Below are 23,152 nucleotides of genomic sequence, written 5' to 3'. Positions count from 1 at the left end.
GTGCCTATTTTCAAAAAGGGCTCTATGTCTTCCCCGGGTAATTATAGACCAGTAAGCTTAACATCCATCGTGGGGAAAATGTTTGAGGGGCTATTGAGGGACTATATACAGGATTATGTGACAATAAATAGCATTATAAGTGACAGCCAGCACGGTTTTACTAAGGACAGAAGTTGTCAAACTAACCTAATCTGTTTTTATGAAGAGGTGAGCAGAAGTCTAGACAGAGGGGCCGCTGTGGATATAGTGATTATATGAGGGGTGAGCAGAAGTCTAGACAGAGGGGCCGCTGTGGATATAGTGTTTATATGAGGGGTGAGCAGAAGTCTAGACAGGGGGGCCGCTGTGGATATAATGATTATATGAGAGGTGAGGAGAAGTCTAGACAGAGGGGCCGCTGTGGATTTAGTGTTTTTGGACTTTGCAAAGGCATTTGACACTGTCCCCCATAGACGCCTAATGGGTAAATTACGGACTATAGGTTTAGAAAATATAGTTTGTAATTGGATTGAGAATTGGCTCAAGGACCGTATCCAGAGAGGTGTGGTCAATGATTCCTTCTCTGAATGGTCACCGGTTATAAGTGGTGTACCCCAGGGTTCAGTGCTGGGACCACTATTATTCAACTTATTTATTAATGATATAGAGGATGGGATTAATAGCACTATTTCTATTTTTGCAGATGACACCAAGCTATGCAATATAATTCAATCTATGGAAGATGTTCATGAATTACAGGCAGATTTAAACAAACTAAGTGTTTGGGCGTCCACTTGGCAGATGAAGTTTAATGTAGATAAATGTAAAGTTATGCATCTTGGTACCAACAACCTGCATGCATCATATGTCCTAGGGGGAGCTACACTGGAGGATTCACTTGTTGAGAAGGATCTGGGTGTTCTTGTAAATCATAAACTCAATAACAGCATGCAGTGTCAATCAGCTGCTTCAAAGGCCAGCAAGATATTGTCGTGTATTAAAAGAGGCCTGGACTCGCGGGACAGAGATGTAATATTACCACTTTACAAAGCATTAGTGAGGCCCCATCTAGAATATGCAGTTCAGTTCTGGGCTCCAGTTCATAGAAAGGATGCCCTGGAGTTGGAAAAAATACAAAGAAGAGCAACGAAGCTAATAAGGGGCGCGGAGAATTTAAGTTATGAGAAAAGATTGAAAGAATTAAACCTATTTAGCCTTGAAAAAAGACGACTAAGGGGGGACATGATTAACTTATATAAATATATTAATGGCACATACAAAAAATATGGTGATATCCTGTTCCTTGTAAAACCCCCTCAAAAAACAAGGGGGCACTCCCTCCGTCTGGAGAAAAAAAGGTTCAACCTGCAGAGGCGACAAGCCTTCTTTACAGTAAGAACGGTGAATTTATGGAATAGCCACCGCAGGAGCCGTCACAGCAGGGACAGTAGACACCGCAGGAGCCGTCACAGCAGGGACAGGAGACACCGCAGGAGCCGTCACAGCAGGGACAGTAGACACCGCAGGAGCCGTCACAGCAGGGACAGTAGACACCGCAGGAGCTGGTCACAGCAGGGACAGTAGACACCGCAGGAGCTGGTCGCAGCAGGGACAGGAGACACCGCAGGAGCTGGTCACAGCAGGGACAGTAGATGGCTTTAAAAAAGGGTTAGATAATTTCCTAGAACAAAAAAATATTAGCTCCTATGTGTAGAAATTTTTCCTTCCCTTTTCCCTTCCCTTGGTTGGACTTGATGGACATGTGTCTTTTTTCAGCCGTACTAACTATGTAACTATGTAACTATATATACCGGGCACTGATATATATACTCCTGTATACAGTACTGTCCTCTCTTGTATATACCGGGCACTGATATATATATACTCCTGTATACAGTACTGTATATACTGTGCACTGATGTGGCCCTCTCTCCTCAGCCCCCAGCATGCAGTACCCCGGTTCTCTGTCTGGTCTCACTCCAGATCTGGCTGAGATGATTATTGATTACATGATTAAGGAACAAGTTCTGCGGCCGAAGATCCTTGAGCTTTTCGATGGCTGCCCCGTCCGTAGGATGACCCTGAACTGCTACCCGTACTGCACCAATGACCTAGTCCGACAGCTGCGTGGCTTCCCGGGCCTGCGCCGCCTGAACCTCAGCTCCTCCAGTCTCATTACAGGTACGTGCGCTCCCTCCCCTCTGATCCGTGCGCTCCCTCTCCTCTGATCCGTGCGCTCCCTCCCCTCTGATCCGTGCGCTCCCTCCCCTCTGATCCGTGCGCTCCCTCCCCTCTGATCCGTGCGCTTCCTCCCCTCTGATCCGTTCGCTCCATCGTCTCTGATCCGTGCGCTCCCTCCCCTCTGATCCGTGCGCTCCCTCCCCTCTGATCCGTGCGCTCCCTCCCCTCTGATCCGTGCGCTCCCTCCCATTTGATCCGTGCGCTCCCTCCTCTTTGATCCGTGCGCTCCCTCCCCTCTGATCCGTGCGCTCCCTCCCCTCTGATCCGTGCGCTCCCTCCCCTCTGATCCGTGCGCTCCCTCTCCTCTGATCCGTGCGCTCCCTACCCTCTGATCCGTGCGCTCCCTCCCCTCTGATCCGTGCGCTCCCTCCCCTCTGATCCGTGCGCTCCCTCCCCTCTGATCCGTGCGCTCCCTTCCCTCTGATCCGTGCGCTCCCTTCCCTCTGATCCGTGCGCTCCCTCTCCTCTGATCCGTGCGCTCCCTCCCCTCTGATCCGTGCGCTCCCTCCCCTCTGATCCGTGCGCTCCCTCCCCTCTGATCCGTGCGCTCCCTCCCCTCTGATCCGTGCGCTCCCTCCCCTCTGATCCGTGCGCTCCCTCCCCTCTGATCCGTGCGCTCCCTCCCCTCTGATCCGTGCGCTCCCTCCCCTCTGATCCGTGCACCCTGCATCATGTGTTATTAGGCAGGTCCTGAAATCCCGCTGTTTTCCCTCAGATCAGGGTCTCCGCGTGCTGCAGCAGCTTCAGAAGTTACAGCAACTGAATCTCAGTGCCTGCCGGAACCTCACCGAGTCCTGTCTGCTCCACCTCCGAGGTGACCACTCACTGTCCACTGTGTGTATTGTGTGTCTGGTCCGTGTGTGTATTGTGTGTCCGGTCCGTGTGTGTATTGTGTGTCCGGTCCGTGTGTGTATTGTGTGTCCGGTACGTGTGTTTATTGTGTGTCCGGTACGTGTGTTTATTGTGTGTCTGGTACATGTGTGTATTTTGTGTCCGGCACGTGTGTGTGTAATATGTGTCCGGCACGTGTGTGTAATATGTGTCCGGCATGTGTGTCCATGTGTGTATTGTGTGTCTGGTACGTGTGTGTATTGTGTGTCCATGTGTGTGTATTGTGTGTCCGGTACGTGTGTGTATTGTGTGTCCGCTACGTGTGTGTATTGTGTGTCCGCTACGTGTGTCTGGTACGTGTGTGTCCGGTATGTGTGTGTATTGTGTGTCCGGTATGTGTGTGTATTGTGTGTCCGGTCCGTGTGTGTATTGTGTGTCTCCGTTCCGTGTGTGTATTGTGTGTCCGGTCCGTGTGTGTATTGTGTGTCCGGTACGTGTGTGTATTGTGTGTTCGGTCCGTGTGTGTATTGTTTGTCCAGTATGTGTGTGTCACTGTGTTACACGTGTTTGATGTCATGTTGTGTTATCGTCCATTGGCATTGTTGCGCTCTGATTCCTTTCTGTCTGTTGAACTTTGCATGATTCCTCTCTTTCATCGTTGCACTCTCTTATTGCTCTCTTTCATCGCTCTGTCTGGTTCCTCTCAGTCATCATTGCGCTCTGTCTGGTTCCTCTCAGTTTTCGTTGTACTGTGTGATTTCGTCCGTAATCATTGTGCTCTGTATGGTACCTCTTAGTGATCGTTGTTCTCTGTCTGGCTCCGTCATCGTTGCGCTCTGTCTGGTTCCTCTCGGTTATCGTTGTGCTCTGTCTGGTTCCTCTCGATCATCGTTGCGCTCTGTCTGGTTTCTCTCGGTCATCATTGCGCTCTGTCTGGTTCCTCTCTGTCATCATTGCGCTCTGTCTGGTTTCTCTGTTATCATTGCGCTCTCTGGTTCCTCTCAGTTTTCGTTGTACTGTGTCTGATTGCGTCCGTAATCATTGTGCTCTGTATGGTACCTCTCAGTGATCGTTGCGCTCTGTCTGGTTCTTCTCGGTCATCGTTGTGCTCGGTCTGGTTCCTCTTGGTCATCGTTGCGCTCGGTCTGGTTTCTCTCGGTCATCGTTGCGCTCAGTCTGGTTTCTCTCGGTCATCGTTGCGCTCTGTCTGGTTTCTCTCGGTCATCGTTGCGCTCTGTCGGGTTTCTCTCGGTCATCATTGTGCACTGTCTGGCTCAGTCATCGTTGCGCTCTGTCTGGCTCAGTCATCGTTGCGCTCTGTCTGGCCCCGTCATCGTTGCGCTCTGTCTGGTACCTCTCTGTGATCGTTGTTCTCTGTCTGGCTCAGTCATCGTTGCGCTCTGTATGGTACCTCTCGGTGATCGTTGTTCTCTGTCTGGCTCAGTCATCGTTGCGCTCTGTATGGTACCTCTCGGTGATCGTTGTTCTCTGTCTGGTTCCTCTCGATCATCGTTGCGCTCTGTCTGGTTCCTCTCAGTCATCATTGCGCTCTGTCTGGTTTCTCTGTTATCATTGCGCTCTCTGGTTCCTCTCAGTTTTCGTTGTACTGTGTCTGATTTCGTCCGTAATCATTGTGCTCTGTATGGTACCTCTTAGTGATCGTTGTTCTCTGTCTGGCTCCGTCATCGTTGCGCTCTGTCTGGTTCCTCTCAGTTTCCGTTGCACTGTGTCTAATTGCGTTCGTAATCATTGTGCTCTGTATTGTACCTATCGGTGATCGTTGTTCTCTGTCTGGCTCAGTCATCGTTGCGCTCTGTCTGGCTCAGTCATCGTTGCGCTCTGTCTGGCTCCGCCATCGTTGCGCTCTGTATGGTACCTCTCTGTGATCGTTGTTCTCTGTCTGGCTCAGTCATCATTGTGCTCTGTATGGTACCTCTCTGTGATCGTTGTTCTCTGTCTGGCTCAGTCATCGTTGCGCTCTGTATGGTACCTCTGTGATCGTTGTTCTCTGTCTGGCTCAGTCATCGTTGCGCTCTGTATGGTACCTCTCGGTGATCGTTGTTCTCTGTCTGGCTCAGTCATCGTTGCGCTCTGTATGGTACCTCTCGGTGATCGTTGGTCTCTGTCTGGTTCCTCTCGATCATCGTTGCGCTCTGTCTGGTTCCTCTCAGTTTTCATGGAACTGTGTCTGATTTCGTCCGTAATCATTGTGCTCTGTATGGTACCTCTTAGTGATCGTTGTTCTCTGTCTGGCTCCGTCATCGTTGCGCTCTGTCTGTCTGGTTCCTCTCGGTCATCGTTGTTCTCTGTCTGGTTCCTCTCAATCATCGTTGCGCTCTGTCTGGTTCCTCTCAGTTTTCGTTGTACTGTGTCTGATTGCGTCCGTAATCATTGTGCTCTGTCTGGTTCCTCTCGGTCATCGTTGCGCTCTGTCTGGTTCCTCTCGATCATCGTTGCGCTCTGTCTGGTTTCTCTCGGTCATCATTGCGCTCTGGTTCCTCTCGGTCATCATTGCGCTCTGTCTGGTTTCTCTGTTATCATTGCGCTCTCTTTGGTTCCTCTCAGTTTTCGTTGTACTCTGTCTGATTGCGTCCGTAATCATTGTGCTCTGTTGCGCTCGGTCTGGTTTCTCTCGGTCATCGTTGCGCTCTGTCTGGTTTCTCTCGGTCATCGTTGCGCTCTGTCTGGTTTCTCTCGGTCATCGTTGCGCTCTGTCTGGTTTCTCTCGGTCATCGTTGCGCTCTGCCTGGTTTCTCTCGGTCATCGTTGCGCTCTGTCTGGTTTCTCTCGGTCATCGTTGCGCTCTGTCTGGTTTCTCTCGATCATCATTGTGCACTGCCTGATTTCCTTTTTGTAATTATTGCGCTCTTTCTGGTTCCTCTCGGTCATCGTTGCGCTCTGTCTGGGTTCTCTGTTATCATTGCGCTCTGTCTGGTTCCTCTCAGTTATCGTTGTACCGTGTCTAATTGCGTCCGTAATCATTGTGCACTGCCTGATTCCTCTTGGTAGATGTTGCGCTCTGTCTGGTTCCTCTGTTATCGTTGCGCTCTGTCTGGGTTCTCTGTTATCCATTGCGCTCTGTCTGGTTCCTCTCAGTTTCCGTTGTACTGTGTCTAATTGCGTCCGTAATCATTGTGCTCTGTATTGTACCTATCGGTGATCGCTGTTCTCTGTCTGGCTCCGTCATCGTTGCGCTCTGTCTGGCTCCGTCATCGTTGCGCTCTGTATGGTACCTCTGTGATCGTTGTTCTCTGTCTGGCTCAGTCATCGTTGCGCTCTGTATGGTACCTCTCGGTGATCGTTGTTCTCTGTCTGGCTCAGTCATCGTTGCGCTCTGTATGGTACCTCTTGGTGATCGTTGTTCTGTGTCTGGCTCAGTCATTGTTGTGCTCTGTCTGGTTCCTCTTGGACATCTTTGTGCTCTGTCTGGTTCCTCTCAGTCATCGTTGCGCTCTGTCTGGCTAAGCCATCATTGTGCTCTGTATGGTACCTCTCGGTGATCGTTCCGCTCTGTCTGGCTCAGTCATCGTTGCGCTCTGTCTGGCTAAGCAATCATTGTGCTCTGTATGGTACATCTCGGTGATCGTTGCGCTCTGTATGGCACCTCTCGGTGATCGTTGTTCTCTGTCTGGCTCAGTCATCGTTGCGCTCTGTATGGTACCTCTCGGTGATCGTTGTTCTCTGTCTGGCTCAGTCATCGTTGCGCTCTGTATGGCACCTCTCGGTGATCGTTGTTCTCTGTCTGGCTCAGTCATCGTTGCGCTCTGTATGGTACCTCTCGGTGATCGTTGCGCTCTGTCTGGCTCAGTCATCGTTGCGCTCTGTATGGTACCTCTCGGTGATCGTTGTTCTCTGTCTGGCTCAGTCATCGTTGCGCTCTGTATGGTACCTCTCGGTGATCGTTGCGCTCTGGCTCAGTCATCGTTGAGCTCTGTCTGGTTCCTCTCGGTGATCGTTGTTCTCTGTCTGGCTCAGTTATCGTTGTGCTCTGTATGGCACCTCTCGGTGATCGTTGCGCTCTGTCTGGCTCAGTCATCGTTGCGCTCTGTATGGTACCTCTCGGTGATCGTTGTTCTCTGTCTGGCTCAGTCATCGTTGCGCTCCGTATGGCACATCTCGGTGATCGTTGTTCTCTGTCTGGCTCAGTCATCGTTGTGCTCTGTATGGTACCTCTCGGTGATCGTTGTTCTCTGTCTGGCTCAGTCATCGTTGCACTCCGTATGGCACCTCTCGGTGATCGTGGTTCTCTGTCTGGCTCAGTCATCGTTGTGCTCTGTATGGTACCTCTCAGTGACCGTTGCGCTCTGTCTGGCTCAGTCATCGTTGCGCTCTGTATGGCACATCTCGGTGATCGTTGTTCTCTGTCTGGCTCAGTCATCGTTGTGCTCTGTATGGTACCTCTCGGTGATCGTTGTTCTCTGTCTGGCTCAGTCATCGTTGCGCTCTGTATGGCACATCTCGGTGATCGTTGTTCTCTGTCTGGCTCAGTCATCGTTGTGCTCTGTATGGTACCTCTCGGTGATCGTTGTTCTCTGTCTGGCTCAGTCATCGTTGCGCTCTGTATGGCACATCTCGGTGATCGTTGTTCTCTGTCTGGCTCAGTCATCGTTGTGCTCTGTATGGTACCTCTCTGTGATCGTTGTTCTCTGTCTGGCTCAGTCATCTGTATGGTACCTCTGTGATCGTTGTTCTCTGTCTGGCTCAGTCATCGTTGCGCTCTGTATGGTACCTCTCAGTGATCGTTGTTCTCTGGCTCAGTCATCGTTGCGCTCTGTATGGTACATCTCGGTGATCGTTGTTCTCTGTCTGGCTCAGTCATCGTTGCGCTCTGTATGGTACCTCTCGGTGATCGTTGTTCTCTGTCTGGCTCAGTCATCGTTGTGCTCTGTCTGGTTCCTCTCGGTCATGTGTTTCTTATGTTGCAGGTTTGGCACATTTGTCTCATCTTGTTCTGGATCAGACCAAAGTCAACGATAGCGGAATGTGTGATTTCCTGTTCAACACAAGCTGTTCACTCACCCACCTGAGCGTCAACCAGACGGCGGTCACTGAGCGCACCCTCAGCCTGCTGGTGCAGCGGAGCCCGGACCTGAGGGTGCTGAGCGTCAAACACACCCAGGTGAGGGCCACGTGAGTATCTGGGGGCCACATGCCGGGATCCACTCTCCATGTTATCTGGGTTGTCTCTTAGGTTTCGGACATCTCCTCGTTGTCTGGTCTGAGGCAGCTGACTTCTCTCCATCTAGACAGCACTGGTGTGACGGAGGAGTCTCTCCAGACCGTGTCTTCGCTGCCGGCGCTCTCCACGCTGACGCTGTCGGGGGTGCAGTCTCTGAGCTCCAGTCGGGTGTTGGAGCTCCTGTCGGGTCAGTCCGGTGATGTCTTTTGCTCGGTATCTCCTCTGTTTTCGTGCCCCGGGTGTCCTGAGGCAATCTTCTCTTCTGTCACAGGTCTGTCGCTCACCCGCCTGGTTCTACCTGGGAGACACAGCCTGTCAGACGGCGGATTGGCACATCTGTCACGTCTCTGCGGGCTCCTGGAATTGGACTTAACAGATCACACTCAGATCACAGACCAGGGCGTGCAGCACGTCTCACAGCTCCCCAGGTGAGACCTCCCGCATCGTCAGCAGTGGAGACACGGTAGAAGTCATGTGGGAGGGGCTGTTATGAGTCATGTGGGAGGGGCTGTTATGAGTCATGTGGGAGGGGCTGTTAGGAGTCATGTGGGAGGGGCTGTTAGGAGTCATGTGGGAGGGGGCTGTTAGGTGTTATGAATGGAGGGGGCTGTTAGGTTTGTTAAAAGTCATGTGGGAGGGGTGTGTTAGGAATCATGTTGGGGGGGTGTGTTAGGGGTCATGTGGGAGGGGTGTGTTAGGGGTCATGTGTGAGGGGTGTGTTAGGGGTCATGTGTGAGGGGTGTGTTAGGTTTCATGTGGGAGGGGTGTGTTAGGGGGTCATGTGGGAGGGGTGTGGTAGGGGTGTGTTAGGGGTCATGTGGGAGGGGTGTGTTAGGTTTCATGTGGGAGGGGTGTGTTAGGTTTCATGTGGGAGGAGTGTGTTAGGGGTCATGTGGGAGGGGTGTCTTAGGTTTCATGGGGGAGGGGTGTGTTAGGGGTCATGTGGGAGGGGGTGTGTTAGGGGGTCATGTGGGAGGGGTGTGTTAGGGGTCATGTGGGAGGGGGTGTGTTAGGGGGTCATGTGGGAGGGGGTGTGTTAGGGGGTCATGTGGGAGGGGTGTGTTAGGGGGTCATGTGGGAGGGGTGTGTTAGGGGTCATGTGGGAGGGGTGTGTTAGGGGTCATGTGGGAGGGGGCTGCTCGAGGAACCTCTTATTTCCAGTCATGTATATATGTGTTGGTCCTCCAGGTTGCGTGTTTTGTCCCTGTGTAACACGTCAGTATCAGACTTCGGACTACTTCACCTGCGGGGACTGAAGCTTTTGGAGGACTTAAGTCTGGACCGAACTAAAGTGACAAGCAGAGGGGTGTCTGAGTGCGTCCCCCACCTTCCACACCTGCAGGTTCATGCTGCTCTACCTTTAGGGGGTCTCACTCCTTCACTTATGATTGAGCAGCGGAATATTCTGCTTCTGAGGGGAAACATTTTTGTGTAATATGGGGGGGGGGGGTATAAACTAAAGTGGACTGGTTTTAAAAGTTGACCCCCCCCCCTGTATCTGTGTGAGCAGCGCCGGTCCATCACATGACTGGTGGCATCCAGTGTCACATTTGTTGCCGCTTATCACCTGTGTGTTTTGTCACTGAGCTCCGCTGTTCTCCTGGCAGGTTCTCGGACTGTCGGACACCGGCGTCGGTGACAACGTCTTGAAGCTCGGAGTCCAAAAGTGCAAGAACCTTCTGAAAGTGAATTTAAGTCGTACACGAGTCACCAACAAGGGTGAGTGGAGGCGGAGCTGAGGTCCGGGGGAGGGGCTCTGTTTAGGTCACACCTGAGCAGGTGGATGAGGTTCCGTTTTTCGTCCATTGCAAAGAAAAATATTGTCCGAGAGCCAAGAAAATCTCCAAATGGCTCCAACCTGTAAATAAAGTCTAATGTAATGATGAACCTGTGCCCCCCGCTGTTCCCTGACAGGGGCAGGTATATAATAGAAGTACAGCGTGCCCTGGGGGTAAAGGTGCTCAGTGGAGTCCGTACAATGATATAAAGGAGATCGTGTATTATCCAGGCCTCACGACCCTCAACCACAGCGATTGGTCAACACAGTCATGTGACTTTACATCTTGGGCGCTGTGAGGACTGGAGGCCTCGTGAATATACAGGCACAATGAGGACTGGAGGCGAGGGGCAGCGCGAGGAGGCGAGGGTATTGCGAGGGGGGTGGCAAAGCAGGAGGTACTAGAGGTGAGGGAATGCACAGGAGGCAAGCGGCAGCGTATGAGGATGGCGACAGTGCAGGAGGAGGACAGCAGCGCAGGAGGTGAGGGGCAGCGCGTGAGGATGTCGACAGCGCAGGAGGTGAGGGGCAGCGCGTGAGGATGTCGACAGCGCAGGAGGTGAGGGGCAGCGCGTGAGGATGGCGACAGCGCACGAGGTGAGGGGCAGCGCGTGAGGATGGCGACAGCGCAGGAGGTGAGGGGCAGCGCGTGAGGATGGCGACAGCGCAGGAGGTGAGGGGCAGCACGTGAGGATGGCGACAGCGCAGGAGGTGAGGGGCAGCGCAGGAGGTGAGGGGCAGCACGTGAGGATGGCGACAGCGCAGGAGGTGAGGGGCAGCGCAGGAGGTGAGGGGCAGCACGTGAGGATGGCGACAGCGCAGGAGGTGAGGGGCAGCGCAGGAGGTGAGGGGCAGCGCAGGAGGTGAGGGGCAGCACGTGAGGATGGCGACAGCGCAGGAGGTGAGGGGCAGCGCAGAAGCAGAATTTTACTGGTGGCATTTCACAATAAAAGGTTTACAACTGGTGCAAAAAACCGCGGGATTCAATGTCCGATTTGTTCTACCCTCTGGTTTGTTGATCCTACAGAACTTGAAGGGATTATCCCATGATAAAGGAGCAGATCGCCGGTGGTAAATGATCAGTTGTAATTAGTGGGGGAAACCGCCGGAGCACCCACATTTATTGTGGGGGTAAAAATGACGTTCTGCTTTAATAGAGTTTTAACACCTTTAATGCATAAATTCGCCGTGTGTTTTCCATATGGATGGAAATATAGTGTATATAGTGCTGTATAGTGTAGAGCGGTGTATATAGTGCTGTAGAGTGGTGTATATAGTGCTGTATAGTGTAGAGCGGTGTATATAGTGCTGTATAGTGTAGAGCGGTGTATATAGTGCTGTATAGTGTAGAGCGGTGTATATAGTGCTGTATAGTGTAGAGCGGTGTATATAGTGCTGTATAGTGTAGAGCGGTGTATATAGTGCTGTAGTGTAGAGCGGTGTATATAGTGCTGTATAGTGTAGAGCGGTGTATATAGTGCTGTATAGTGTAGAGCGGTGTATATAGTGCTGTATAGTGTAGAGCGGTGTATATAGTGCTGTATAGTATAGAGCGGTGTATATAGTGCTGTATAGTGTAGAGCGGTGTATATAGTGCTGTATAGTGTAGAGCGGTGTATATAGTGCTGTAGTGTAGAGCGGTGTATATAGTGCTGTATAGTGTAGAGCGGTGTATATAGTGCTGTATAGTATAGAGCGGTGTATATAGTGCTGTATAGTGTAGAGCGGTGTATATAGTGCTGTAGTGTAGAGCGGTGTATATAGTGCTGTATAGTGTAGAGCGGTGTATATAGTGCTGTATAGTGTAGAGCGGTGTATATAGTGCTGTATAGTGTAGAGCGGTGTATATAGTGCTGTATAGTGTAGAGCGGTGTATATAGTGCTGTATAGTGTAGAGCGGTGTATATAGTGCTGTAGTGTAGAGCGGTGTATATAGTGCTGTATAGTGTAGAGCGGTGTATATAGTGCTGTATAGTGTAGAGCGGTGTATATAGTGCTGTATAGTGTAGAGCGGTGTATATAGCGCTGTATAGTGTAGAGCGGTGTATATAGCGCTGTATAGTGTAGAGCGGTGTATATAGTGTTGTATAATGTAGAGCGGTGTATATAGTGCTGTATAATGTAGAGCGGTGTATATAGTTCTGTATAGTGTAGAGCGGTGTATATAGTGCTATATAGTGTAGAGCGGTGTATATAGTGCTGTATAGTGTAGAGCGGTGTATATAGTGCTGTAGAGTGTAGAGCGGTGTATATAGTGCTGTATAGTGTAGAGCGGTGTATATAGTGCTGTATAGTGTAGAGCGGTGTATATAGTGCTGTATAGTGTAGAGCGGTGTATATAGTGCTGTATAGTGTAGAGCGATGTATATAGTGCTGTATAGTGTAGAGCGGTGTATATAGTGGTGTATAGTGTAGAGCGGTGTATATAGTGCTGTATAGTGTAGAGCGGTGTATATAGTTCTGTATAGTGTAGAGCGGTGTATATAGTTCTGTATAGTGTAGAGCGGTGTATATAGTTCTGTATAGTGTAGAGCGGTGTATATAGTGCTGTATAGTGTAGAGCGGTGTATATAGTGCTATATAGTGTAGAGCGGTGTATATAGTGCTGTATAGTGTAGAGCGGTGTATATAGTGCTGTAGAGTGTAGAGCGGTGTATATAGTGCTGTATAGTGTAGAGCGGTGTATATAGTGCTGTAGAGTGTAGAGCGGTGTATATAGTGCTGTATAGTGTATAGCGGTGTATATAGTGCTGTAGAGTGTAGAGCGGTGTATATAGTGCTGTATAGTGTAGAGCGGTGTATATAGTGCTGTATAGTGTAGAGCGATGTATATAGTGCTGTATAGTGTAGAGCGGTGTATATAGTGGTGTATAGTGTAGAGCGGTGTATATAGTGCTGTATAGTGTAGAGCGGTGTATATAGTTCTGTATAGTGTAGAGCGGTGTATATAGTGCTGTATAGTGTAGAGCGGTGTATATAGTTCTGTATAGTGTAGAGCGGTGTATATAGTGCTGTATAGTGTAGAGCGGTGTATATAGTGCTGTATAGTGTAGAGCGGTGTATATAGTTCTGTATAGTGTAGAGCGGTGTATATAGTGCTGTATAGTGTAGAGCGGTGTATATAGTGCTGTATAGTGTAGAGCGGTGTATATAGTGCTGTATAGTGTAGAGCGGTGCATATAGTGCTGTATAGAGCGGTGTATATAGTGCTGTATAGTGTAGAGCGGTGTATATAGTGCTGTATAGTGTAGAGCGGTGTATATAGTGCTGTATAGTGTAGAGCGGTGTATATAGTGCTGTATAGTGTAGAGCGGTGTATATAGTGCTGTATAGTGTAGAGCGGTGTATATAGTGCTGTATAGTGTAGAGCGGTGTATATAGTTCTGTATAGTGTAGAGCGGTATATATAGTGCTGTATAGTGTAGAGCGGTGTATATAGTGCTGTATAGTGTAGAGCGGTGTATATAGTGCTGTATAGTGTAGAGCGGTGCATATAGTGCTGTATAGTGTAGAGCGGTGTATATAGTGCTGTATAGTGTAGAGCGGTGTATATAGTGCTGTATAGTGTAGAGCGGTGTATATAGTGCTGTATAGTGTAGAGCGGTGCATATAGTGCTGTATAGTATAGAGCGGTGTATATAGTGCTGTATAGTGTAGAGCGGTGTATTTAGTGCTGTATAGTGTAGAGCGGTGTATATAGTGCTGTATAGTGTAGAGCGGTGTATATAGTGCTGTATAGTGTAGAGCGGTGTATATAGTGCTGTAGAGTGTAGAGCGGTGTATATAGTGCTGTATAGTGTAGAGCAGGGGTCTCAAACTCGGCCGGGTAAGTGGGCCGCATATAGAAAAAATGGGAAGTTGAGGGGCCGCATTACTTTCAAATTTGATACAATACAAAATTATTGTTAATCAATTAGTTATTTGAACTACTATAACACTATATTACTAGAATAATAATACTACATTACTATAATAATAGCGCTAGGTTTAAAATTTGAGATATTTCTCCACGTGCTTATTTCAACAATCCAGCTATCCAGTTTAAGTGTCGCCAAATGCAGTCCGGCGGCTCAGTTAGCACACATGTCAAGATTGGGCAGCCCCTTTTTAGATAGTGCCGCAGTGCCCTCTGTGGATGCTGCCGCAGTGCCCTCTGTGGATAATGCAACACACCCCTAGATAAGGCCACAGTGCCCTCTGTAGATAAGGCCACAGTGCCGTCTGTAGATAAGGCCACAGTGCCCTCTGTAGATAAGGCCACAGTGCCCTCTGTAGATAAGGCCACAGTGCCCTCTGTAGATAAGGCCACAGTGCCCTCTGTAGATAAGGCCACAGTGCCCTCTGTAGATAAGGCCACACTGCCCTCTGTAGATAATGCAACACACCCCTAGATAATGCCAGTGTCCTCTTCAGATACTGTCACACACCCACTTGTAGATAACGCCACAGTGCTGGAGTCCCAGGCAGAGCGCTAGTAGGCTCTTCCTGGGACTCCAGCTGTGCTCCTGACATCACTGGGACTCCTGCTCTGGGGAAGCCCCTGACATCATTGTCGATGTATGGACAGCGATGTCAGAGGCTTCCCCAGAGTTCCGGAGCAGAGCAGATAATAGCGCTCTGCCCGGGACTCCGCTCTGGGCAAGACCCTGACACACTGTCCATATATGGGCAGCGATGTCAGGGAATTCCACAGAGTCCCGGAGCAGAGCCGACACCAGCGCTCTGCTCGGGACTCCGGCTCTGTGGAAGCCCCAGACATCGCTGTTCATATGTGGACAGCGATGTCAGGGAATTCCACAGAGTCCAGGAGCAGAGCCGACACCAGCGCTCTGCTCCGCTCTGGGCAAGACCCTCACACACTGTCCATATATGGGCAGCGATGTCAGGGAATTCCACAGAGTCCCGGAGCAGAGCCGACACCAGCGCTCTGCTCGAGACTCCGGCTCTGGGGAAGCCCCAGACATCGCTGTTCATATGTGGACAGCGATGTCAGGGAATTCCACAGAGTCCAGGAGCAGAGCCGACACCAGCGCTCTGCTCCGCTCTGGGCAAGACCCTGACACACTGTCCATATATGGGCAGCGATGTCAGGGAATTCCACAGAGTCCCGGAGCAGAGCCGACACCAGCGCTCTGCTCGGGACTCCGGCTCTGTGGAAGCCCCAGACATCGCTGTTCATATGTGGACAGCGATGTCAGGGAATTCCACAGAGTCCAGGAGCAGAGCCGACACCAGCGCTCTGCTCCGCTCTGGGCAAGACCCTCACACACTGTCCATATATGGGCAGCGATGTCAGGGAATTCCACAGAGTCCCGGAGCAGAGCCGACACCAGCGCTCTGCTCGAGACTCCGGCTCTGGGGAAGCCCCAGACATCGCTGTTCATATGTGGACAGCGATGTCAGGGAATTCCACAGAGTCCAGGAGCAGAGCCGACACCAGCGCTCTGCTCCGCTCTGGGCAAGACCCTGACACACTGTCCATATATGGGCAGCGATGTCAGGGAATTCCACAGAGTCCCGGAGCAGAGCCGACACCAGCGCTCTGCTCGGGACTCCGGCTCTGGGGAAGCCCCAGACATCGCTATTCATATGTGGACAGCGATGTCAGGGAATTCCACAGAGTCCAGGAGCAGAGCCGACACCAGCGCTCTGCTCCGCTCTGGGCAAGACCCTCACACACTGTCCATATATGGGCAGCGATGTCAGGGAATTCCACAGAGTCCAGGAGCAGAGCCGACACCAGCGCTCTGCTCGAGACTCCGGCTCTGGGGAAGCCCCAGACATCGCTGTTCATATGTGGACAGCGATGTCAGGGAATTCCACAGAGTCCAGGAGCAGAGCCGACACCAGCGCTCTGCTCCGCTCTGGGCAAGACCCTGACACACTGTCCATATATGGGCAGCGATGTCAGGGAATTCCACAGAGTCCCGGAGCAGAGCCGACACCAGCGCTCTGCTCGGGACTCCGGCTCTGGGGAAGCCCCAGACATCGCTATTCATATGTGGACAGCGATGTCAGGGAATTCCACAGAGTCCAGGAGCAGAGCCGACACCAGCGCTCTGCTCCGCTCTGGGCAAGACCCTCACACACTGTCCATATATGGGCAGCGATGTCAGGGAATTCCACAGAGTCCCGGAGCAGAGCCGACACCAGCGCTCTGCTCGAGACTCCGGCTCTGGGGAAGCCCCAGACATCGCTGTTCATATGTGGACAGCGATGTCAGGGAATTCCACAGAGTCCAGGAGCAGAGCCGACACCAGCGCTCTGCTCCGCTCTGGGCAAGACCCTGGCACACTGTCCATATATGGGCAGCGATGTCAGGGAATTCCACAGAGTCCCGGAGCAGAGCCGACACCAGCGCTCTGCTCGGGACTCCGGTTCTGGGGAAGCCCCAGACATCGCTGTTCATATGTGGACAGCGATGTCAGGGAATTCCAGAGTCTCAGAGCAGACCCGATACTAGCGGCTCTGTGTCCCGCGGGCCGCAGATGACAGCCCCAGGGGCCGCATGCGGGCCGCGTGCTTGAGACCCCTGGTGTAGAGCGATGTCTATAGTGTAGAGCGGTGTATATAGTGCTGTATAGTGTAGAGCGGTGTATATAGTGCTGTATAGTGTAGAGCGGTGTATATAGTGCTGTATAGTGTAGAGCGGTGTATATAGTGCTGTATAGTGTAGAGCGGTGTATATAGTGCTGTATAGTATAGAGCGGTGTATATAGTGCTGTATAGTGTAGAGCGGTGTATATAGTGCTGTATAGTGTAGAGCGGTGTATATAGTGCTGTATAGTGTAGAGTGGTGTATATAGTGTTGTATAGTGTAGAGCGGTGTATATAGTGCTGTATAGTATAGAGCGGTGTATATAGTGCTGTATAGTGTAGAGCGGTGTATATAGCGCTGTATAGTGTAGAGCGGTGTGTATAGTATAGACTGATGTATATAGTGCTGTATAGTGTAGAGCGGTGTATATAGTGCTGTAGTGTAGAGCGGTGTATATAGTGCTGTATAGTGTAGAGCGGTGTATATAGTGCTGTATAGTATAGAGCGGTGTATATAGTGCTGTATAGTGTAGAGCGGTGTATATAGTGCTGTATAGTGTAGAGCGGTGTATATAGTGCTGTATAGTGTAGAGCGGTGTATATAGTGCTGTATAGTGTAGAGCGGTGCATATAGTGCTGTATAGAGCGGTGTATATAGTGCTGTATAGTGTAGAGCGGTGTATATAGTGCTGTATAGTGTAGAGTGGTGTGTATAGTGTAGAGCGGTGTATATAGTTCTGTATAGTGTAGAGCGGTGTATATAGTGCTGTATAGTATAGAGCGGTGTATATAGTGCTGTATAGTGTAGAGCGGTGTATATAGTGCTGTATAGTATAGAGCGGTGTATATAGTGCTGTATATTATAGAGCGGTGTATATAGTGCTGTATAGTGTAGAGCGGTGTATATAGTGCTGTATAGTATAGAGCGGTGTATATAGTGCTGTATAGTGTAGAGCGGTGTATATAGTGCTGTATAGTGTAGAGCGGTGTATATAGTGCTGTATAGTGTAGAGCGGTGTATATAGTGCTGTATAGTGTAGAGCGGTGTATATAGTGCTGTAGAGTGTAGAGCGGTGTATATAGTGCTGTATAGTGTAGAGCGATGTATATAGTGCTGTATAGTGTAGAGCGGTGTATATAGTGCTGTATAGTGTAGAGCGGTGTATATAGTGCTGTATAGTGTAGAGCGGTGTATATAGTGCTGTATAGTGTAGAGCGGTGTATATAGTTCTGTATAGTATAGAGCGGTGTATATAGTGCTGTATAGTGTAGAGCGGTGTATATAGTGCTGTATAGTGTAGAGCGGTGTATATAGTGGTGTATATAGTGCTGTATAGTGTAGAGCGGTGTGTATATAGTGCTATATAGTGTAGAGCGGTGTATATAGTGCTGTATAGTGTAGAGCGGTGTATATAGTGCTGTATAGTGTAGAGCGGTGTATATAGTGCTGTATAGTATAGAGCGGTGTATATAGTGCTGTATAGTGTAGAGCGGTGTATATAGTGCTGTATAGTGTAGAGCGGTGTATATAGTGCTGTATAGTGTAGAGCGGTGTATATAGTGTTGTATAGTGTAGAGCGGTGTATATAGTGCTGTATAGTATAGAGCGGTGTATATAGTGCTGTATAGTGTAGAGCGGTGTATATAGCGCTGTATAGTGTAGAGCGGTGTGTATAGTATAGACTGATGTATATAGTGCTGTATAGTGTAGAGCGGTGTATATAGTGCTGTAGTGTAGAGCGGTGTATATAGTGCTGTATAGTGTAGAGCGGTGTATATAGTGCTGTATAGTATAGAGCGGTGTATATAGTGCTGTATAGTGTAGAGCGGTGTATATAGTGCTGTATAGTGTAGAGCGGTGTATATAGTGCTGTATAGTGTAGAGCGTGTATATAGTGCTGTATAGTGTAGAGCGGTGCATATAGTGCTGTATAGAGCGGTGTATATAGTGCTGTATAGTGTAGAGCGGTGTATATAGTGCTGTATAGTGTAGAGTGGTGTGTATAGTGTAGAGCGGTGTATATAGTTCTGTATAGTGTAGAGCGGTGTATATAGTGCTGTATAGTATAGAGCGGTGTATATAGTGCTGTATAGTGTAGAGCGGTGTATATAGTGCTGTATAGTGTAGAGCGGTGTATATAGTGCTGTATAGTGTAGAGCGGTGTATATAGTGCTGTATAGTGTAGAGCGGTGTATATAGTGCTGTATAGTGTAGAGCGGTGTATATAGTGCTGTATAGTGTAGAGCGGTGTATATAGTGCTGTATAGTGTAGAGCGGTGTATATAGTGCTGTATAGTGTAGAGCGGTGTATATAGTGCTGTATAGTGTAGAGCGGTGTATATAGTGCTGTATAGTGTAGAGCGGTGTATATAGTGCTGTATAGTGTAGAGCGGTGTATATAGTGCTGTATAGTGTAGAGCGGTGTATATAGTGCTGTATAGTGTAGAGCGGTGTATATAGTGCTGTAGAGTGTAGAGCGGTGTATATAGTGCTGTATAGTGTAGAGCGATGTATATAGTGCTGTATAGTGTAGAGCGGTGTATATAGTGCTGTATAGTGTAGAGCGGTGTATATAGTGCTGTATAGTGTAGAGCGGTGTATATAGTGCTGTATAGTGTAGAGCGGTGTATATAGTTCTGTATAGTATAGAGCGGTGTATATAGTGCTGTATAGTGTAGAGCGGTGTATATAGTGCTGTATAGTGTAGAGCGGTGTATATAGTGGTGTATATAGTGCTGTATAGTGTAGAGCGGTGTGTATATAGTGCTATATAGTGTAGAGCGGTGTATATAGTGCTGTATAGTGTAGAGCGGTGTATATAGTGCTGTATAGTGTAGAGCGGTGTATATAGTGTAGAGCGGTGTATATAGTGCTGTATAGTGTAGAGCGGTGTATATAGTGCTGTATAGTGTAGAGCGGTGTGTATAGTGCCGTATAGTGTAGAGCGGTGTATATAGTGCCGTATAGTGTAGAGCGGTGTATATAGTGCCGTATAGTGTAGAGCGGTGTATATAGTGCCGTATAGTGTAGAGCGGTGTATATAGTGCCGTATAGTGTAGAGCGGTGTATATAGTGCCGTATAGTGTAGAGCGGTGTATATAGTGCCGTATAGTGTAGAGCGGTGTATATAGTGCCGTATAGTATAGAGCGGTGTATATAGTGCCGTATAGTGTAGAGCGGTGTATATAGTGCTGTATAGTGTAGAGCGGTGTATATAGTGCTGTATAGTATAGAGCGGTGTATATAGTGCTGTATAGTATAGAGCGGTGTATATAGTGCTGTATAGTGTAGAGCGGTGTATATAGTGCTGTATAGTGTAGAGCGGTGTATATAGTGCCGTATAGTGTAGAGCGGTGTATATAGTGCTGTATAGTGTATAGCGGTGTATATAGTGCTGTATAGTGTAGAGCGGTGTATATAGTGCTGTATAGTGTAGAGCGGTGTATATAGTGCTGTATAGTGTAGAGCGGTGTATATAGTGCTGTATAGTGTAGAGCGGTGTATATAGTGCTGTATAGTGTAGAGCGGTGTATATAGTGCTGTATAGTGTAGAGCGGTGTATATAGTGCTGTATAGTGTAGAGCGGTGTATATAGTGCTGTATAGTGTAGAGCGGTGTATATAGTGCTGTATAGTGTAGAGCGGTGTATATAGTGCTGTATAGTGTAGAGCGGTGTATATAGTGCTGTATAGTGTAGAGCGGTGTATATAGTGCTGTATAGTGTAGAGCGGTGTATATAGTGCTGTATAGTGTAGAGCGGTGTATATAGTGCTGTATAGTGTAGAGCGGTGTATATAGTGCTGTATAGTGTAGAGCGGTGTATATAGTGCTGTATAGTGTAGAGCGGTGTATATAGTGCTGTATAGTATAGAGCGGTGTATATAGTGCTGTATAGTGTAGAGCGGTGTATATAGTGCCGTATAGTGTAGAGCGGTGTATATAGTGCCGTATAGTGTAGAGCGGTGTATATAGTGCCGTATAGTGTAGAGCGGTGTATATAGTGCCGTATAGTGTAGAGCGGTGTATATAGTGCTGTTTAGTGTAGAGCGGTGTATATAGTGTAGAGCGGTGTATATAGTGCTGTATAGTATAGAGCGGTGTATAGTGTAGAGCGGTGTATATAGTGCTGTATAGTGTAGAGCGGTGTATATAGTGCTGTATAGTATAGAGCGGTGTATATAGTGCTGTATAGTGTAGAGCGGTGTATATAGTGCTGTATAGTGTAGAGCGGTGTATATAGTGCTGTATAGTGTAGAGCGGTGTATATAGTGCTGTATAGTGTAGAGCGGTGTATATAGTGCTGTATAGTGTAGAGCGGTGTATATAGTGCTGTATAGTGTAGAGCGGTGTATATAGTGCTGTATAGTGTAGAGCGGTGTATATAGTGCTGTATAGTGTAGAGCGGTGTATATAGTGCTGTATAGTGTAGAGCGGTGTATATAGTGCTGTATAGTGTAGAGCGGTGTATATAGTGCTGTATAGTATAGAGCGGTGTATATAGTGCTGTATAGTGTAGAGCGGTGTATATAGTGCTGTATAGTGTAGAGCGGTGTATATAGTGCTGTATAGTGTAGAGCGGTGTATATAGTGCTGTATAGTGTAGAGCGGTGTATATAGTGCTGTATAGTGTAGAGCGGTGTATATAGTGCTGTATAGTGTAGAGCGGTGTATATAGTGCTGTATAGTGTAGAGCGGTGTATATAGTGCTGTATAGTGTAGAGCGGTGTATATAGTGCTGTATAGTGTAGAGCGGTGTATATAGTGCTGTATAGTGTAGAGCGGTGTATATAGTGCCGTATAGTGTAGAGCGGTGTATATAGTGCCGTATAGTGTAGAGCGGTGTATATAGTGCCGTATAGTGTAGAGCGGTGTATATAGTGCCGTATAGTGTAGAGCGGTGTATATAGTGCCGTATAGTGTAGAGCGGTGTATATAGTGCCGTATAGTGTAGAGCGGTGTATATAGTGCCGTATAGTGTAGAGCGGTGTATATAGTGCCGTATAGTGTAGAGCGGTGTATATAGTGCCGTATAGTGTAGAGCGGTGTATATAGTGCCGTATAGTGTAGAGCGGTGTATATAGTGCCGTATAGTGTAGAGCGGTGTATATAGTGCCGTATAGTGTAGAGCGGTGTATATAGTGCCGTATAGTGTAGAGCGGTGTATATAGTGTAGAGCGGTGTATATAGTGCCGTATAGTGTAGAGCGGTGTATATAGTGCCGTATAGTGTAGAGCGGTGTATATAGTGCCGTATAGTGTAGAGCGGTGTATATAGTGCCGTATAGTGTAGAGCGGTGTATGTAGTGCCGTATAGTGTAGAGCGGTGTATGTAGTGCCGTATAGTGTAGAGCGGTGTATGTAGTGCTGTATAGTGTAGAGCGGTGTATGTAGTGCTGTATAGTGTAGAGCGGTGTATGTAGTGCCGTATAGTGTAGAGCGGTGTATGTAGTGCCGTATAGTGTAGAGCGGTGTATATAGTGCCGTATAGTGTAGAGCGGTGTATATAGTGCCGTATAGTGTAGAGCGGTGTATATAGTGCCGTATAGTGTAGAGCGGTGTATATAGTGCCGTATAGTGTAGAGCGGTGTATATAGTGCCGTATAGTGTAGAGCGGTGTATATAGTGCCGTATAGTGTAGAGCGGTGTATATAGTGCCGTATAGTGTAGAGCGGTGTATATAGTGCCGTATAGTGTAGAGCGGTGTATATAGTGCCGTATAGTGTAGAGCGGTGTATATAGTGCCGTATAGTGTAGAGCGGTGTATATAGTGCCGTATAGTGTAGAGCGGTGTATATAGTGCCGTATAGTGTAGAGCGGTGTATATAGTGCCGTATAGTGTAGAGCGGTGTATATAGTACTGTGTTGAGTATCTGGTCTCGTGGCTGTGGGTCATTGCGGCCGTTTCCTCGTTGACCTCTGATCTCCTTTTTTGGCCAGGTCTTCGCTTCCTGAGACACTCGTCCATCGTACAGCTGAGTTTGGACGGTTCAGGGGTCACGCTGCAGGGAGTGTCCAACCTAATGACCGGCTGTCCCACCATGACCAGTGTTCGAGCAAACAACCTGCGGGTCGTTCCTACTGACCAGGTCTCTGAAGAGGAGGATGAGAGCTGAGTGCCGCTTCTCCTGCAGGTGGGGGTCACGTGACCAGCGGTGGTTACATCTTCGGTGTGATGTAGTGTGACACTTGTGATGTCATCACCCAGGCAATATCCCGATATCCGCCAGAGCGGCGGTCCCCGTATCCTCGTGCAGCTGATGTTCTGCTGTTCATGTTCATAGATTTATTTTATTGCTCCATTTACTGCAGATGATGAGCGCGTCTTCCTGGGACAATAAAATCTTTATCAATCTGTCCTTGTTTTATCCATAAAAGTTGTGTCCGGCTGCTGGAGGGGAGCCGTCGTCTCAGAGCCGGACAGTCCTCCACAAGGACTAAAGAGAGATCTGAGGCGTCCAGTGTCTCTATACCATAAAGCAGCTTAATGGGACTGCCTTGTTCCAAAACAGCGCCACACCTGCCATTGGGTTGTGTCTGGTATAGCAGCTTAACTGAAGTGAATGGGACTGAGCTGCAATACCAAACACAACCTGTGGACATGTATGGCG

General features: G+C 49.0%; 1 protein-coding gene across 1 annotated transcript; it reads left to right on the top strand.

The window, feature by feature from the left end:
- The first annotated feature begins 1,864 nt into the window (after window positions 1–1,864).
- Window positions 1,865–22,898, top strand: LOC142689493 (uncharacterized). Its single transcript, XM_075847587.1, has 8 exons — window positions 1,865–2,160; window positions 2,936–3,034; window positions 7,977–8,170; window positions 8,243–8,417; window positions 8,502–8,658; window positions 9,419–9,572; window positions 9,838–9,949; window positions 22,482–22,898. Exons 1-8 carry the CDS (start codon window positions 1,926–1,928, stop codon window positions 22,655–22,657), a joined length of 1,302 nt encoding a protein of 433 aa, XP_075703702.1. The 5' UTR covers window positions 1,865–1,925; the 3' UTR covers window positions 22,658–22,898.
- The last annotated feature ends 254 nt before the right edge of the window (window positions 22,899–23,152 follow it).

The sequence above is a fragment of the Rhinoderma darwinii genome (genome assembly GCF_050947455.1).
Source record: "Rhinoderma darwinii isolate aRhiDar2 chromosome 5 unlocalized genomic scaffold, aRhiDar2.hap1 SUPER_5_unloc_3, whole genome shotgun sequence".
Taxonomy (NCBI): domain Eukaryota; kingdom Metazoa; phylum Chordata; class Amphibia; order Anura; family Rhinodermatidae; genus Rhinoderma; species Rhinoderma darwinii.
The sequence above is the reverse complement of the archived record's forward strand: the minus strand, read 5'-3'. Positions and strand labels throughout refer to the sequence as shown.